This window comes from Liolophura sinensis, unplaced genomic scaffold (genome assembly GCF_032854445.1).
Source record: "Liolophura sinensis isolate JHLJ2023 unplaced genomic scaffold, CUHK_Ljap_v2 scaffold_145, whole genome shotgun sequence".
NCBI classification, from domain to species: Eukaryota; Metazoa; Mollusca; class Polyplacophora; order Chitonida; family Chitonidae; genus Liolophura; species Liolophura sinensis.
Window position 1 is genome coordinate 8,961 of NW_027018084.1, and position 19,069 is coordinate 28,029.

Genomic DNA, 19,069 nt, shown 5'->3' on the forward strand with positions numbered 1-19,069 from the left:
GCAGTGTATTTGTTTATTTATTTAATTGGCGTTTTACGCCGTTCTCAAGAATATTTCACTTATATGCGACGGCGGCCAGCAATGTGGTGGGTGGAAACCGGTTAGAACCCGGGGAACCACGATAATCCGCAAGATGCTGGCAGACCTTCTCACGTATGGTCGGAGAGGAGGCCAGCATGAGCTGGACTTGAACACACAGAGACCGCATTGGTGAGAGGCTTCTGCGTCATGCTAACCACCTCGGCCATGGTGGCCCCCGCTGTTGCGATGTAACGTATGTACATATGTATGTATGTATATTACGTACGTATGTATGTATGTATGTTACATACGTATGTATGTATGCTTGGGGTTTCACGTCGTATCAGAAGCCCATTACCTAGAAGTATGTAACTTTCTTATAGCTAGTCCCCACGGCACTTTACACTTTTATTCGATCTCTAACACATTATGTGGCGCATCGGCGCAGTCATGTATTTTTCTTTCTCTCTGTTGCGCAGCAAACGTTTGAGAAACAACTCATGTATAATGGTTTCGGTTGTGATGAAATAGACGTTAAAAAAAAAGACCGGTTTAACGGTGTGACCAGTTCTTGTAGCAACGTTTACAATTAGATTTCCCATGATTCTGTTCATAATTTCCACTCAAGAGGTTGGCCTATTTCTCCATCAGGTGGCGCGAGCTTCTACACATGACGCTACATGTGTACTGTGCCGTGGAGACTAGCTATAGGGAAGTTGTTTACTTCTAGGTAATGGACTTCAAGGTGTGTCCTGCATCCTAGACGTGTTTGTTTTTCTGCTATCGGTATTCCTATTTTTACCGTATGCTATCTTTATTTAAACATCTGCAAATTTAAGTGATTTGTTACTTTAATTGGATTAGACGAAATTAAAATACAGATCTGAAAATATTATCTAATTTAGGCCTACCTCTATCATGCGTATCATAAGTTTTAATTGCTTTTACTATAGTAGTTTTCTCCAGATAATGAGTGCAGGATAATTTAAGCGGAAGAAAATATATATACTAGTATATTGCTGATACCTTAAATATGACCCAGAAATGAAAGACCGTACAAGCCATCCAAATCTGATTTGTCTTTTGAAGTCACTATATACTCACTATATACATTCCAGCAGGTCAGACACTCTAAACATCGAAATGCTATTACGTGGAAAGCTTCATTGCGTGGAAAGCATCATTACGTGGAAAGAGTCTTATTTAGTACAACACTGAGACCTCATTCTGTGTAAAACTTCAGCCTTGATACAAGAGTAAACAAAAGACGCCATTACGTTCAAAGCTTCTGTTTGATACAACATTGAAACGCCATTACTTGCAAGGCGTCTGCCTTAGTTCAACCACTGAGTCACCATTACGCGGAAAGCTTTATGTAAAAAAAACCACTAAGGTGAAGTATACGTCAGATTTAAGACCATGAAACACTGTTTACCAGAACTTTGTTCAACCCATTAAAGTGCATTTGAACCTTCGGGTTCTACAGTGACCTTTTCTAGCCATATTTGGACCATTATCGTCACATCCGGTTTTTACCTCTTAAACCACATGTTAGATTCCATCACTCTAAATGTATATACTGATAAATCTACCAATGCATTGATAGGCGAATACACTTGAAATGAACTATATGAAGCAAACAATATGAATGTGGCGTCACAGATACCCTCTGGGTCACAACAGATCACCGTAGAATTTAAAAATCATTTAATTCTGTAGGAAAAATTCTCAAGAATATATCGAACTATTTTCTTGGACAAAGTTTTATGGCCTTTCATCCGATACATACTTCATTTTAGTGTTTTCTTTCCTTTGAAGTCATACAGTACAAGATTACGCCATTACTTGCATCAATTAGATAGAACATAGTTAAAACGCCATCACATGCAAAGCTTCAGTCATATAGAACACAATAAGGGAAATCGTAAAACTCCTTCCCGTCTGCATCAAGATGGCCCAAAGCTGTGAACTCATGTTCTGTCCTTTATCACGTCACAATTATAGGTATACATGTGCTCACAAAACATATGAAGTGCACAAGCACTGAAACATCACAGAAGGAAACGATGCGTTCTACTCTCATTTGGACTTTCTACGTAGCTCGTCCTCGAGTCTCCCATTAAGACGCCATTACATGCAAAACTTCACTCATTAGTACAAGTCTGAGACGCCATTCCCAGCAAAGTTTAATCTTAGTACAAAATGAAACGTCATTCCGTACAAAACGTTAGTTACCATTTCAAAGCTCCGACACCTGATGCCACTTTCACAAAACTTCGTGAGCCATGTTTCTCGTATCTTTGCTCGTAAAAGACGTTATTTAGGTTATAGTGCCATACGGCGACGTCATTTACGAGAAAAGTTACGAAAATTTGATATACGACATATTGTGAAAGTGGGCCCAGGTGTATTGTATCGAATTGTGGGATCGATGTCAGGAGCTACAGGGAACGTCACCAGCTGTTTAAGCCTGGCATATCTGCTCTTAGATATGCATTACAAACATACTAAGGGCCAAGACATCAGCTATTTAAAGATCAAAGGTCATTACCAGACGCCATTAAGTGGAAAGCTTTTGTCTTAGTACAAGACTGAGACGTCATTACGTGCAAAGCTTGTTTTCAGTGAGAGACGCTCTCAGGTAAGACATTAGCTAATTGAAGATCAGGGATCATGCATGATGTATGTGTTGATTTATATGATTTGCTGTTTAATGACACACTAATTACTTTTTTCATTTCATACGGTATTGACCAGTACCGTGATGAAAGTAATTCGTGTACCTGGAGTAAAGCAACTACTTTGGGCAAGTTACTGGCGAACTTTTATACGCGTGACGTACTGTCATGTTGTTAGTTGGATTCGCCCTGCTAACATATGTAGACACAACATATGTACACATATCTAATGACTTCACGTCGTCATATGACTGAAAAATTGTTAAGTATGACGTTAACCTCCAGGCATGCGTGTATACATACATATATATTTATAGCTGGGGAGGCAATTTCCCCACGAACTTTCAGATCATCTAGGACTTTACTGAGTGTCGTCGATTGCTTCTTACCATCCAGGCCCCGAGCACAAAGCAAATCTGGGAGCTTTGAAAAGATATCCAGTGACTTATTGTGTGTATTGTTACTTGGGAGATAGGATGTGTGTGTGTGTGTAGGGGGGGGGGGGGTGTTGACAAGTTTAATATTATTTGGTAATTTACCGACATGGGCCCATTGCAGCGGGTCCTTCACATTGTGAATGTATTCGCTGTGTTGTCATACCAAAGACATACCATTATGCCATACCTCTCATTTGCAGGATTATTAGTGACGAAGAAACAAATTTGTGAATTTTAATACTCAATTTTAAATGTATGCCTGCAAAGATTATAGCTAAATATGTGGTTTAATTCTTAATAGATCAAGTATTTAAAACGTGAATTCGCTGTTGAATTTAGCTGTTCTCGTTTATTTACTTATTTACTCATTTATGTGATTGTTTATACGTAGCATTTAAACGATTTGTGTGGGGATTTGTGTATCACACGTCGGATAATTCGTCAGTTACTTCCTAAAGGTCGGTGGTTTACCCCTGAAGTAAGAGAACAATTCTTGAATGTAAAGTCGTATAGCTTCGGGGGAATTCATAGTTTTGTAGTGATGTCATAGCTGCTTTGAGCCAATTAAAAGCCCACTCTTTGATCACGTGACTAAAGAAGGTGAAATCAAAGTAAATTTAACCCGGGCCTGATTGGTATTGAAGAAGATTTTAGCATAAAAAATGAAAAATGTAGCTTTTAGGTAAGAAATTATTTCTGGAAAAACAATCAGAATTTGTCTAGCCTTCAGATATGATAGTTTCAACGTCATGCAGTGATTCGAACTTTATGAATCTGCAAAAATCAGCACTTCACCCATTTAGCTCCATGCTATTTATTACCTCCTGCTCTTTGCCAGAAACCCGGTTGCTCGAAATTATGAATACTTGATCGTTATTGTTGTAAAATTGATTCGCATGTACAGATTTTTGCACGGGTGGTGCATGGGTACCTTAACATGGTTAGGGTGAGAACAACTGGTTGGTTGAGCTTACAAGTAAACAAAATGGCAGCAGAGCTGAAAGTTCATGCCGTTCGGCTCGTGTTCACAGACGTTCAGAAATCAAATGTACAAAAATTTAATGAAATCGTAAATATAACAGCCTTTTGGCGGTATATCCTAGACAAGTATTACTTACGACATATATTTTTGCGAACGTTGCCCCAGACAAAACAAACTTAAAGTCCTAAGAGACGTCAGACCGAAATATTTAAATGATATGAAAGAGACGCTGTGGAATATAGCTAGCACCACGGTTCAAAAAAATTTACGCTGAAGAACGCTATTTAAACCTTATAAGTGAAGAATCCTAAAAACAAAATCTTCGACAGTTTCCGTAAAATTTTCCTGATGTGACGTAGTAATATTCCTTATGTGACGATGGGTCAGGCTGATATGACGTCGCGTAAGGCAGTTACGCTGGAATGAAAGTGCATTTGAAAGTACGAAGTCATTTGTGCTATAATGGGTGACGTCAAGTGTTCTTGCATGACGTCACACCAGGCAAAGTTGGAAACGGGCGGAAAACCTTTGTTTCCGTGTTATTCTCCCGAACTAACAACAACGGCTTTAATACAATGCGTTTTTTCTACAATTTAAGAAAGCAGTTCCGACTATTTCGATCCTTATGATTTAACTTTTTCTTTGACGACATACATATTTTAACACTAAAGTAGCTCTTAATTCCAATCTTAATCGCATTTTCGTATGCGTTCACATTCGGCCAATTTGCCTTCGACAAGACTTTGTTTGTGACATGGGAAGGATAAATGCGTTCTTTTCATTGAGATATTTTATAGCATGAAAGCAATTACTCGTAATTACAAATCCCCCCTCATCTTCACCACTCCATGAGTTTCCTGTGTACGCGAAAGCCGACAATTCGTCAGCTCTGTTTGCGCATGCGCGAACCGCTTCGGTTATTTCGTTTGCCTCAGGAGACTTGAACAAAATTGGAATCCCTTTTTGACTGTTAAAACTATGAGTTTTAATATTGTGTACGAAAAAAATTTAGACACTTTAATTCGCTCAATTTTTTTTTCAATTAAATTAAAAAAAGTTTAATTAACCACCAACGATATTAAAATATTGCTTTCTACATGTACCGTATTATCTAGTTCGATCGGAAAAAAGCTAATTAGTATAGGAAACTATGTGAGAATAGTTCAAAGGAGTTTTGTGAACAGCTGTGCTTTGACAAACTTTCGTGTTTTTCTAATCCAAAAATCTGATCTTTCATGAAGCCTTATTTGTATTGGACATATGCACCCCTCTGTCATAACTTTATTAGGTTGGACGATATATAAAATGTTATTCTTTGTTTGAAGACCAGTCTATTCTTTGCTGAAGACAAGTCTCGTCTGTGAACGACTGGGAATTACTGCTAAGTAACTTAAGTGTGATGTCATAGGCCCCTTAAAATACAGTCGTGATAATGTTACTGAAATTCTACGAGTTCCCGAAGCAGACGCTCTACCAACTGTGCTATCGGAGTCGGTCTCTGAGTTAGAGAGCGGCTCCTACTGCAACCCAACCGCGATCGTCTTGTTCTCATAATCTGTTGTGTTTTTGGGAAAACCGAGCTGGTGACCGACTCTGGATAAAGCCCACGACTGTTTGCGAACAGGTCACGGCAAACATTGAACAAGTTCAGGTGTTCACGTTCTCAGCAGTAGGCCTACTTAAGTGTCATGTGTTCTTATAACGGCTCATATAAACCTGGCACGTCTCAGTGCGGTGTCTTTCGGCTGGGAATCACCATTCTGTTAGTTTATGTATAGAGTTAATTGGTGCCACTGTAGTTTACAATAGGCTCGAATGCACGACTGGTTATACTACACCAGCGTTCAACTGACGTAGCATACATGAACTATATACCTTGCACAGGTGCATTCCCCACCCCCCTAAAACTCAGACATAGAAGAAGGCATGGTGTCATACTCCTTACAGCGGATGCGCCAATATCTACATTCGCTTTACATCACTGAAACAACTAGCAAATTTTTTCTTACAGAAATGTTGAACAACACCGATGTCACTGGGCTCACGGCGATGATACAGGAAGTGATGTTAGGAAAGACAAACAATCCTCGTGAACTTTTGATCTAATTATAATTTCTACACGTGCAATCTCATTATTTAAAGTATGCACCACAGAATTCTGACCAAAACTTGAAACAAAATTTATCGATGATTTCTGATTAAATTGTTCCACGCGAGGACAAGTGGTGAGGCTAAAAAGTCTCCAAAGGTCAAGCTTGTCTCGTGGTGACAGACGTGTAAAGCGAACTTAGATAGCGGAACACGCGATATAAGGGGTAAGAATGTCACACATTTTACATATATCACCGTGTTTTTAAAAAATAATTCAATATAAGTTATCTCTTAATATATCACTGTGTTTTTTAAAAAAAATTCAGTATAAGTTGTCTCATGCTTTATTCCGATTATTAAGCTTAACGTTGGATACAATGTTCTTCGGGGCATCGACGACAGTGACATATAGTTGGAAAATGGTCACACGTAACCATCAGGGAAATACAGCCTCTTGTCAATTTACCTCTGACAGTTCGCACTATGGCTTAAGCAAAACAAATGATATAAGCAAAACTGTGTTATATAATTGCAATATTTTAGACGTCACTCGTCTAGAATTGCTCATAATGGCTCATTGTACTTTATGTATGTCATGGACGACTGCAAGATTTTCCTCCGGTCACGTGGTATTCCAGGCTCCATTTTCCACTTAGGGTCGTCTCGATTAAGAAGTGTTTGACCTGACACCGGAAACGTGGCTCGTGCATCTGTACGGAAACTTGCTCTGCTCATTCTGCCTTTCTCTCCGGCCACACATGGGAATGTCTGACAGCAATCTGCAGATAGGCGTAAGTTTCCCAGCACAATGCTAACCGCCATCGTATAAGTGGGATATTCTTGAGTACGGCGTAAAACATCAATGAGATGAATCAGATAAACATATACACTACAGTATATACATTATGCACTAAATCCAGATCATTTTCCAAAATCAAGAAAGGTTCCAGAAGTACTCAACCAGTCTTGACAAATGAAGTGTGTACAGACATAATTAGTCAATGAACACACAATTCAGGCTTTTTCATATCGATATGGCCATCCCTTATACTTGAGCTTGACAGAAAAATACCTGGAAGTACGGACAGAATTAATGCATTTTAGGTCGTTCCATGTTGTCAGTCTCTTGTGTTCAGTTAGTCTGGGTACTAATGAGGTTCTTCCGTATCTGCAGAGAATTCCCAAAGGCGTGTCACGACTGGTTTTCCTCTACTTATTGGTCTACCTGAATCCAGTCTTCACACGAGTCCAGCGCGTGACATGTTACTCCTGGAACATTGTGGTGTGCTTTGCGCTAGCAGTCGTGCTTGTATGTAGGACAGTCGGGTGGTCTTGTGTTTACCGGGGAATGTATACTATGAGAAATACCCTGGATCCATTTTGTCAGTTGTCACGTTGTCTAGGTTTGAAAAGGCTGTAAAGGCTCAGGTCAGATCAATCAGGGTGAGTAGTTTATTTGGCATTGGTATGCGTTAATGCGGAGCCTAGAATGCTACTTGGCACATTTAGTATGTGGTGTACGTCGGTACAAGCATCATGTCGGTACATGGAAACTGTGTGACACAGAAAGCTGGGAAGCGCCCTGAGAAAACCGCTATCTTTCTTCGAATCATTTGTTGGACAAAAATCCCGACGACAAGACATCGAAATTTCAGAGACACCAGGATTAGAACTCACGACCTCTTGGTGAAAGGATGAGGTCATGTGCAAACCGCTTCCAGCGTAATTAAATTTGCCATGATTTATCCATGTCCATTTTGAACGTTTATATCTATTAGTTTATGATGAGTGAGGACTAAATAAGAATAGTACATTTCAGACTTAGTCCGTCACCAATGGCGTTTATCACCAAATGCACTGTGTAAATTAATGAATGAGTGTATAATCTTTAAGAATTAGCGTTTTAGTATGACGTCAGCACTATATTAGCGGTTTAGTATGAAGTCAGCACTATATTAGCGGTTTAGCATGACGTCGGCACTATATTAGCGGTTTAGTATGACGTCAGCACTATATAAGCGGTTTCGTATGACGTCAGCACTATATTATCTGTTTAGTATGACATTAGCACTATATACTATGCTGTATGCCAAAATCTCGGTGATTTACGCGAGGCACTCCATATTCGTCCATCCATGAAACGGAACGCCATCCTATAAGTGAAAAATGATTGAGAGATTAAACAACAATGAAGTATTAAAAATAAAACAGTACCCTATGTCTGCAGTGGAGTATAGTATCGGGGAATTATTCGTATTCCACGAGCCGGTCAGCGTTTTATGCAAATGAGATAATGTCATCTCTCGTCAACTCATCGTCGGTTTGACGTGGAGCGGAGGGCGCAGTATAATGGACGCGAATTCTTTCTGTTTCTGAAAAAAGGACGATACTAGGAATTCTATACGGTTTATTACTTGAAGAAGCATTACGTTGTTTGGAGAAGCTTTGGGCTATTTAAAGGAACATTGTGCTATTTGGAAAAACTTTTTGTCTTGTTTAGGAAAGCATTGTGCCATTTAGAGGAATGTTGTGCCGTTTGCAGAAGCATTGTGCCGTTTGCACAAGCATTATCTTGTTTAGGGAAGCATTGTGCTGTTTAGAGGAACATTGTGCTGGTTGGAGAAACATTGTGTCGTTCGGAGAAACATTTTGTTGTTTGGAGAAGCATTGTGCCGTTTCGAGAAGAATTGTGCTGTTTAGAGAAATGTTGTGTTGGCTGGAGAAGTTTGTGTTGTTTAGGGAAGCATTGTGCCGTTTAGAGGAACATCGTGCTGGTTGGAGAAACATTTTGTTGTTTGGAGAAGGATTGTGCTGTTTAGAGACATATTGTGTCGGTTGGAGAAGCTTTGTGTTGTTAAGGAAAGCATTGTGCAGTTTGGAGAATCATTGTGTTGTTTGGCGAAAGACAGTGTTGTTTTGAGGAGAATTGTGTTGTTTGGGAAAGCATTGTGCCGTTAAGAGAAAAATTGTTCTGGTTGGAGAAGCTTTGTTTTGTTTAGAGAAGCATTGTGTCGTTTGGAGAAACATTGTACTGTTTGGAGAAGTTTTGTGTTGTTTGGAGAAACATTGTGCTATTTGTAGAAGCAATATGTCGTTTTGAGAAGCATTGTGTTGTTCGGGGAAGCATTGTCCTGTTTAGAGAAACATTGTGCTGGTAAGAAAAGGTTATGTTGTTTGGGGAAGCATTGTGCCATTTAGAGAAACAGTGTGTTGTTTGAACAAACATCGTGCTATTTAGAGAAGAATTGTGCTGTTTGGTGAAGCATTGTGCCGTTTGGAGAACCATTGTGCTGTTTAGAGAAACATCATGGTGGTTGGAGAAGCTGTGTGTTGTTTAGGGAAGCATTGTGTCGTTTAGAGAAACATTGTGTTGTCTGGAGAAACATCGTGCTGTTTAGAGAAGCATTGTGCCGTTTGAAGAAACATTTTGTTATTTGGAGAAGCATGGTGCCGTTTGGAGAAGCATTGTTTTGTTTAGGGAAGCATTGTTCTGTTTAGAGAAACATTGTGCTGGATGGAGAAGCTTTGTGTTGTTAAGGAAAGCATTATGAAGTTTGGAGAATCATTGTGCTGTTTGGAGAAGCTGTGTGTTGTTTAGGGAAGAATTGTACTGTTTAGAAAAATATTGTTTTTGGGGAAGCATTGTGTTGTTTGGAGAAACATTTTGTTGTTTGGAGAAGCATTGTGCCATTTGGAAAAGCATTGTGCTGTGTCAAGAATCCTTGTGCTGTTTAGAAAGGCATTGCATCATTTGGGAAAACATTGTACTTTTCAGGAAAATGTTGTGTAATGTGGAAAAGAATTGTGCCGTTTGGAGAATTATTGTGCTGTTTAGAGAAACATTGTGGTGGTTGGAGAAGTTTTGTGTTGTTTAGAGAAGCATTCTGCCGTTAAGAGGAATATTCGGAGAAGTTTTGTGCTGTTTAGGAAAGCATTTGGCTGATTAGAAAACACTGTGTTTCGAGAATCATTGTGCCCTTTGGAGAAACATTTTATTGTTTGGAGAAGGATTTATGCGACATAAGCAAGTACTCTTGTTATTGTCCGTTCTTTTCGATGGTGATTGTAGTATGAATGTATCATAGAGACTTACATTGGCGCAGGGGTTATGGATTAAGGCTTATGCTTCCGTGAACATTTCTCTGTGCGTTAGGAAAGAAGTATTACGTGGACTGTATCGTGACCCACTTTCATGAATGCTTATCTGTATTATTAAAAAAATTGGCGGATCTAATTGCTGTTTAACAAACCTTACTTTTCATATCCTACTTATATTTGTACAGACTTTTCAAGATGTACTTGGAATAAAATAGAGGTGCGTATCACAGAAGGACTAGTCAATTGCGTGGATAAAGACCATTCAACCCCGCTTTATGTAAAGCCCCAGGTGAACGTAATCTTAGATCGGGTTTGCGCGCTCATACAGGTGTGTAAATGAATATGGGTATAGCTCAACCCTACATGTGTTTGTTTGCTTCCAGGGGGCGCCTCGATCTAGAGCTGGAACATACTGTTATGGTGGTTTACCTAGGACCAGGGGACGGAGACGCTGTCTACAAGTTCTGACATGGGGACGGCTTTCGTTACACCACAGAATCCGTTTCTCACGTCAGGGTCGGGTAGACCTGTGCCTGAATGAGATGCTGCTCCAGGTCTGCTGAAGCCGGCGCCCTCCTCGCTTCGTCACTTCCCCACCCTCGGATCTGCCCCTCCTCTCCATCCTACACCGCTAGGCAGTGCATCCAGGATGTTCCCCAGGGACAGAGCACGTGACGTGGACCGCGGCTGGGCCTGGCTTGTTATGCCAGCGGCAATCCTCGCTCAAATCATCATTGCCGTGTTGTTGTATAGCTTAGGCGTCATACAGATCGTCCTGCTAGACACGTTCGATGAGGGACTGGTGAAAACATCCTGGGTACTCAGTATCACTTCCTGTCTCCTCAGTCTACCAGGTAACACGGATTAACTTAGCCATACGCTTAATACATATCTTCTTCTTTCTGTTATTGGAGTTGATTGTACCTCTACAGCTCCATGGAGATAATTAATGATAGTGACTTAATGAACTTCAATAGACTACATCAGGCATTTGGGATTGGCTTAATTTTAGATTGATCTTTACAAAGATACAAGATAATCGGTTATTCATCTCCAAACAAATTTAATTCTAAAACCGAGAAACATGTGTTGGAAAAATGTTTAAATAATTTCTGCTTCGAGCACTGACGGGGTTTTTATTTCTGTGGCCGAGTCGTTAGCGAGCTAGCGCAGCACAATGATTCAGGAGCCTCTCACCGCCTTCCACACAATAGTGCGTGAGTGAGTGAGTGTTTGGGGTTTAACGTGGTACTTAACAATTTTTCAGTCACGAAGGAGACCTCAGACACACCATAGTGCTTGCCGCCGTCGTATAAATGAAATATTATTGTGACGTAAATCATCAATGTAATAAATAGATAAATCCAATTAGTATACTACAACGATAACTACCAGAGATACATCACCTGAATAGGTTTTCCTGCATATGGGCCTAACGTTGTTTTTGTTTCAAAGGTGGACTGAGCTATTGTTTTCTTTCAATAAGGGATGCACACTTCTGTATCATTTCTGAATCCGTCTTGATTGTGTGCACGTGGAAAGGTCTTGCAGCAACGGGCGGATGGTTAGTTGGTTTCAACGGGGCTATTGTCCTGTTTCTTCTCACCACAATGCTGGCCGCCGTCGTATAAGTGAAATGTTCTTGAGTACGGCGGTAATTAATTTCATGCTTTCTTAGTTCTTTGGTATTTTATTTTGAGCGTTGTTTTGTGAATTGGCCTTGCAACTATTGACGTGAAACGTCAACTTTGGTTGACAATATACGATAATGTCTGTTTCGAAGCTTACATAACCTGGCCTTCCAATAAACGTCCAGACAAAGACAGGAGCAAAAGTCTTTTTTATATGCATTAAAGACAATCCCTGGAATGCCATCTTAGATGGATGGTTGCCGTCGTATAGGTGAAATATTCTAGAGTACGGTGTAAACACCAATCAAATAAATAAATACCGTTACCGTTGTAGGTCCGTTCATTGGATTCTTGACAAACATGACCAGCTGTAGAACGACCATGATGCTCGGCAGCCTCCTCATCTTCATGGGCTGTACATCCAGTGCATTTGTCACAAGACTGGACCACCTGTACGTCACTCTCTCCCTAATGACAGGTGAGGAAATCAGCAGAAACCAAGGGGAACATTAATCTAAAACATCACTTTCTCCTTAATGACAGGTTAGATAGAAACCAGAAACGAAAGGGAAGATTGATTTAAAATATCACTTTCTCCTTAATGGCAGGTGATGTAGTCAGCAGAAACCTACGGAGCCCTTAATCTAAAACATCACACTGTACTTAATCACAGGTGGTGTACTGAGCAGAAACCAAGGTGAACATTAATCTAAAACATCACTCTCTCTATAATGTCAGCGTAAACCTGCGAAAGCTTTAATGTAAAACATCACACTGTACTTAATCACAGGTGGAGTACTGAGCAGAAACCAAGCTGAACATTAACCTAAAATATCACTCTCTCTATAATGTCAGCGTAAACCTGCGAAAGCTTTAATGTAAAACATCACACTGTACTTAATCACAGGTGGAGTACTGAGCAGAAACCAAGCTGAACATTAACCTAAAATATCACTCTCTCCTAAATGACAGGTGAGGTAGTCAGCAGAAACCTACAGAAGCCTCCTAATCTAAAACATCACACTGTCCTTATTCATAGGTAGGGTACTGAGTAGAAACCAAGGTGAACATTAATCTAAAACATCACTCTCTCCATAATGACAGGTGAGGTAGTCAGCAGAAACCCACGGAAGCATTAATTTAAAACATCACATTGTCCTTAATCACAGGTGGGGTACTGAGCAGAAACCAAGGTGAACATTAATCTAAAACATCACTTTCTCTATAATGTCAGCGTAAACCTGCGAAAGCTTTAATGTAAAACATCACACTCTCCTTAATGGCAGGTGGTGTGCTGAGCAGAAACCAAGGTGAACATTAACCTAAAATATCACTCTCTCCTAAATGACAGGTGAGGTAGTCAGCAGAAACCTGCGAAAGCTTTAATGTAAAACATCACACTGTGCTTAATCACAGGTGGGGTACTGAGCAGAAACCAAGGTGAACATTAATCTAAAACATCACTCCCTCTATAATGTCAGCGTAAACCTGCAAAAGCTTTAATGTAAAACATCACACTGTGCTTAATCACAGGTGGGGTACTGAGCAGAAACCAAGGTGAACATTAATCTAAAACATCTCTCTCTCTATAATGTCAACGTAAACCTGCGAAAGCTTTAATGTAAAACATCACACTGTTCTTAATCACAGGTGGGGTACTGAGCAGAAACCAAGGTGAACATTAATCTAAAACATCACTCTCTCTACAATGTCAGCGTAAACCTGCAAAAGCTTTAATGTAAAACATCACACTGTCCTTAATGGCAGGTGGGGTATTCAGCAGAAACCAAGGTGAAGATTAATCTAAAACATCACTCTCTCTATAATGTCAGCGTAAACCTGCGAAAGCTTTAATGTAAAACATCACACTGTCCTTAATCACAGGTGGGGTACTGAACAGAAACCAAGGTGAAGATTAATCTAAAACATCACTCTCTCCTTAGTGATAGGTGAGGTAGTCAGCAGAAACCTTGGGGAAGATCAATCTAAAACATCACTCTCTCCTTAGTGACAGGTGAAATAGTCAGCAGAAACCAAGGTGAACATTAATCTAAAACATCACACTGTGCTCAATGATAGGTGAGGTAGTCAGCAGAAACCTACAGAAGCCTAATCTAAAACATCACACTGTCCTTAATCACAGGTGGGGTACTGAGCAGAAACTAAGGGGAACATTAATCTAAAATATCACTCTCTCCATAATGACAGGTGAGGTAGTCAGCAGAAACCTTGGGGAAGATCAATCTAAAACATCACTCTCTCCTTAGTGACAGGTGAAATAGTCAGCAGAAACCAAGGTGAACATTAATCTAAAACATCACACTGTGCTCAATGACAGGTGAGGAAGTCAGCAGAAACCTACAGAAGCCTAATCTAAAACTTCATACTGTCCTTAATCACAGGTGGGGTACTGAGCAGAAACCAAGGGAAACCTTAATCTAAAACTTCACACTGCCCTTAATAACATGTGGTGCACTGAGCAGAAACCAAGCTGAACATTGATCTAAAACTTCACACTGACCTTAATCACAGGTGGGGTACTGAGCAGAAACCAAGGTGAACATTAATCTAAAACATCACTCTCTCCTTAATGACAGGTGAGGTAGTCAGTAGAAATCCACGGGAGCCTTAATCTAAAACATCACACTGTGTTCAATGACAGGTGCGGTAGCCTCCAGAAACCCACGGGCTTGATAGCCTAGAACATCACCATGTCCTTATTGTCAGCTATGTAGAGAACAATTTTCAAAGACCTTTTAATCTAAAGCCTCACCCCTGTCCTTAATGTTAGCTAAGGTGAGGGAAAAGCTCACATTCCTCTTGGTCCAAATGATCTCTGAAGGTGACATTTTATTATTATGACGTCACACACTCGATACCAAAAAACGGGGCATGAAAACCAGAGCACTCATTACTGAAGTCTCGTTTTCGACAAAAGATTGTAATCAATACCACTTTAAATTTGTACGTCTTCATTGAAAATGGAATTTATCTGTTTTGCAGGTATGGGTGCGAGCATGGTATATACACCTTGCTTGGTGGTTATAGGGTTTTACTTCGACAAGTATCTGAGCGTGTCCATTGCTTTAGTTGTCACGGGTGGAGGAATTGGTATGGTAGCTGGGGCTCCGCTAATTGGATTCTTCGAGAATGTTTTCGGCTGGCGTGGGATGTTTATGATGTTGGCTGGGATTAGCGCCAATCTGATTCTCTCCGCCATGATCTGCCGACCGAATAGCGTGGAGAGGTCCCATTGGGGAAATCGTGCTGATGATTCCGACCCTTCAGGAGCCCTCAAGGAGAAACCATCTCTGGATGACCCTCCTTCTGCGCCGGGGTCTCGCTGGAAGAAAACGATCAAAACTTCTCTGAAAGTCGTTCTTAGCGTGCCTATGCTTTTGTTTTGCAGCAGTATTTTTCTGTGGAGTATAACCATATCATTGGTGAACCTGTATTTACCCAGCTACGTGGTGTTCAACGGAGCCACCATGACACAGTCTGCGCTTCTCTTCACCGTCATGGGCGTCTGTAACATTGTCTCGCGACTTCTCGCGGGATTTACCGTGGCCTTCGTGGACAAGTTTGTTTTATACTCTGCTTCCTTTGCCGTAATGGCCGTGTTGGTGACAGGGTTTCCCTTCATTCCTCCCACTTTCACAATGTCCATGGCATTTGCGGGTTTAATGGGACTGTGCACAGGAGGACCTTACGTAGTGTTGACGTCAATGACGAAAGACTTGGCCGGACTGGCGCACCTTGCCACAGCCTTTGGCATCGAAATGATGGTATCGGGAACTGGCTCCTTGATAGGACCTCCTGTGGCAGGTAAAAATCCCAAGGCTCTATTTGCATTTGTTGTCTTCTTGCATACCGTTATGGTTTTTAAGAATCACTTGGCAGCAGCCTCTGTATGGCAAGGCTTTGTTTCCATTTTGTCCAGTCATACTACTGACTGCGATGTTTTGAGTGAAAAAGTGGCGTGTATGACGTTAAACGAGACATATAAAATAATCCAATACGTGGGAAGGTCTGACAGCAGCCTGCGGATGGTCCTGGGTCTGTACCCGGTTTCCACCCACCATAATGCTGGCCTCCGTCGTATAAGTGAAATATTCTTGAGTACGGCGTAAAACACCAATCAAATAAATATAATAATCCATTATTTCTCTTTAGTCACAATCATTTTTTTTGGTGTATTTCAGCTCTCTTGGCTGAGTCTTCTGGGTCTTACCTGTGCAGCTTTGTGTTTGCAGGTAAGTTAAAGACGTATCATAATGACGGCGTGATTCCAGGACATAAAATGGCCATGTGCATTGAGCAAAATGAGATGGTGTGTTAATCGGTTCTATAACTGCTGCCTTAAAACTAAAGTGTTACCTTTAACACTGTAAAGATCATGAGGAGTGATTGCTTTCTTAAACTGCGTTTGAAGTGGCGATTTAAAGAGTTGGAATGTGAATGTGTCGCACTTCGGCTAGTGTTAAAACATTAACACTTTATAGATGTGCAGTCACTCCTAATGATCTGTATAGTGTTAAATGTAACACTTTAGTTTTGAGAGTGTAGTGTTTGCGCTGGCATTGACGAAGTCAGTAGGACGCGTCTGAATCCACTGGCCGCCATGTTGCCTGGTATTATCTATCAGCAAACTTTTCAGAAATTTAGTTTTCTGTCCGACATGGGCCGAGTCGTCCCCAGGACCGCCCTGAGGAAATGAACTTGGGGTTGTGTATTTGAATCCATCTCTTTCTACCTGGTTTGGTATTTTAGGTCAGGAGCTTTTCCAGGTACCTGTGAGTTTCTATATCAGGCACTGCTCGATTTCTTTATCCAATAATGGAATGGTATCACCGAAATATTCTTTAGTACTCCCACACCAACAAAATCCCAACCAAGTAGAAAAGTTTCCCCGGACTATAATTTTCGTATATTAAGCGAAAGTATAAGCTGGTTTGCCTGTGTCTGTGAACTGAGACCAACCACCATCGTGTAAATGGAAAACTATTTTTATGACAATTTTACATTGCACATCAAGTCGAGTTGAAAAGTACTAACTAACAGTTTATCTAAAGCAAATATTTGTACATAAAGTTAATTTTAGGGCGATTGTAAATATTTACAACAGGGTGGATCCGATTGTAATTTCTGATTGTAAGTTACCACTATCGTAGCTTACAACCCTTTGGTGCAAGAGGGTGTCTACTGTAAGCTACGATCGAGATCTTTGTACAATGAACTTATGCCTACGATCCCTTTGTGCCAGCGGCCTTCAGTAGAGAATTAGCAGCTCTAGTAGTTGGATGATAAGGCAGCCTAGAGCAACCATTTGTCTTGTCTGTTGCAGGTATCTCCTGTGCATGTAGCGCAGTCTTGGGTTTCGTTCTCATCAAGTTCAAGCACCCCAGGGACGTCGCGGAGCTAGACATTAACAACCCGGAGTGTGTAAGCCCTCCCCATTCGCGGCCCAGCAGTGTGCTATACGCGAGCCAGTTGTCTATACCAGGAGTTCCGTCCCCTTACCTCGAAATCAGATCCAGAACTGTCCAACTGCAAGTTCCCAGCGCTGATTAAATACGGAGCACAGCATGTAGCGGATGTATTTCCTTCCGCAGCATTTGTTTATTTGATTGGTGTTTTACGCCGTACTCAAGAATATTTCAATTATATGACGGCGACCAGCACGATAGTAGGAGGAAACCGGGCAGAGTCCAGTGGAAACCCACGACCATCCGCAGGTTGTTTCCAGACCTTGCCACATACCCTTCCGCAGTAAACATATTTCATACGGTTTAGTTTTTATTCTGAATGTTCCTCATTTCTGTTTTTTTGCGCTTTGCGATATAACAAAAACGTTTGCAATGTTTCTCGTCTCTAACAGTTCATGTCACAAGCGTATACGTCATCATCGAATACATTCTATCAACGACATAGGTGTTTTCGTTTTCACATCGAATCGAACGTTTATTTTGTATGCATTTTATCTGTTTTGAGAAGTGTACATTCCGCGTTAAAACACTGACATTACAACGTTACAACGCAAGGGCTGATGGCTCCCGACGTTTCAGCGGTGCCATACGGACCTCTACGCCCCTGCGCGTTCATACCCGGCTCTCACACAGGAGGAGAAAACATTCAAGGTCGTGACCAATTTAAATATTCAAACCACAGACCTGGAATGTACCCAAGCTTTTTACTTCGTGTCACCGAGTTTGTCCGCCATAACGCATAATAAGTCAAATCTTAGTGTATAATATGGGTGTATAATGACAAAGATTTGTAATCCACAGGTTTTTATATTTTGGTAAATGTGATATCAAGTCTACATACATCAATCTTAATCAGTTTAACAGTTCCACTATTACAAATGTTAAACAACTAAACTTGCGAATGCTGTGATGCGCACTGTTAGCCTTAAAAATTTCAAGTGATGCATAACAAAGACCCAAGCCTAGCCAAAGTCCAAACACTGTTGATTTGTAACAGTGAAAAGTTTTACAGCTTCTGTTTGCTGTAATTTTTTAACCATGAAACTTACGGCACCTACTTGTTGTAATTTTGTAACTATCTGTTTGATTTTGTGGCTTGGTTTTTATGGATTACATTATATATACAACTGAAAACTCGATTTTTATCTAATCAGAAAGCCACAAGACAAGTGCTGCAGGGAGTCATATGGGCGTAGAACTGTAGGAATAGGATTGCCGTGGAAAAGTGAAATATTCTTCAGTACCGCGTAAACATTCTTCAGTCAACCAATCAGTTAATAATTCATTCCCAGTATATAAAGTGACTTACTTCTGTAATGATAGTTGGAGGTGATTGTGTGTCAGGAGAATTATTTAGACCTATACACCAGATTAAACCAGATCTTGCTCGTTGGTGTTAACTTAATTGTGTCTAGAGAAAAGAAGAAAAATTGTATTGCAAACGTAGTGGCGTTTTTTGTGTTGGTTAATGTCATGATGGCATTCTGACATGTACAAAAACCTGCCTCCGTTTGTAGACCTGGTGCCACTTTCACAAAACTTCATTAATCAAATTTACCGTGACATCTTTTCGTACATAGCGTTGTCAACGTTATAATACAATAAAGCTACGTGGTTCACGGGTGAAATTTAGGAAAAAATTGAC

At 40.5% G+C, this 19,069-nt stretch overlaps 1 protein-coding gene across 1 annotated transcript; it reads left to right on the plus strand.

The window, feature by feature from the left end:
• The first annotated feature begins 7,572 nt into the window (after positions 1-7,572).
• Positions 7,573-17,892, plus strand: LOC135481482 (monocarboxylate transporter 12-like). The gene is made up of 6 exons (XM_064761292.1): positions 7,573-7,908; positions 10,691-11,161; positions 12,273-12,416; positions 14,942-15,763; positions 16,141-16,191; positions 17,283-17,892. The coding sequence occupies exons 2-6, from the start codon at positions 10,957-10,959 to the stop codon at positions 17,507-17,509; spliced, it is 1,449 nt and encodes a 482-aa protein (XP_064617362.1). The 5' UTR covers positions 7,573-7,908; positions 10,691-10,956; the 3' UTR covers positions 17,510-17,892.
• The last annotated feature ends 1,177 nt before the right edge of the window (positions 17,893-19,069 follow it).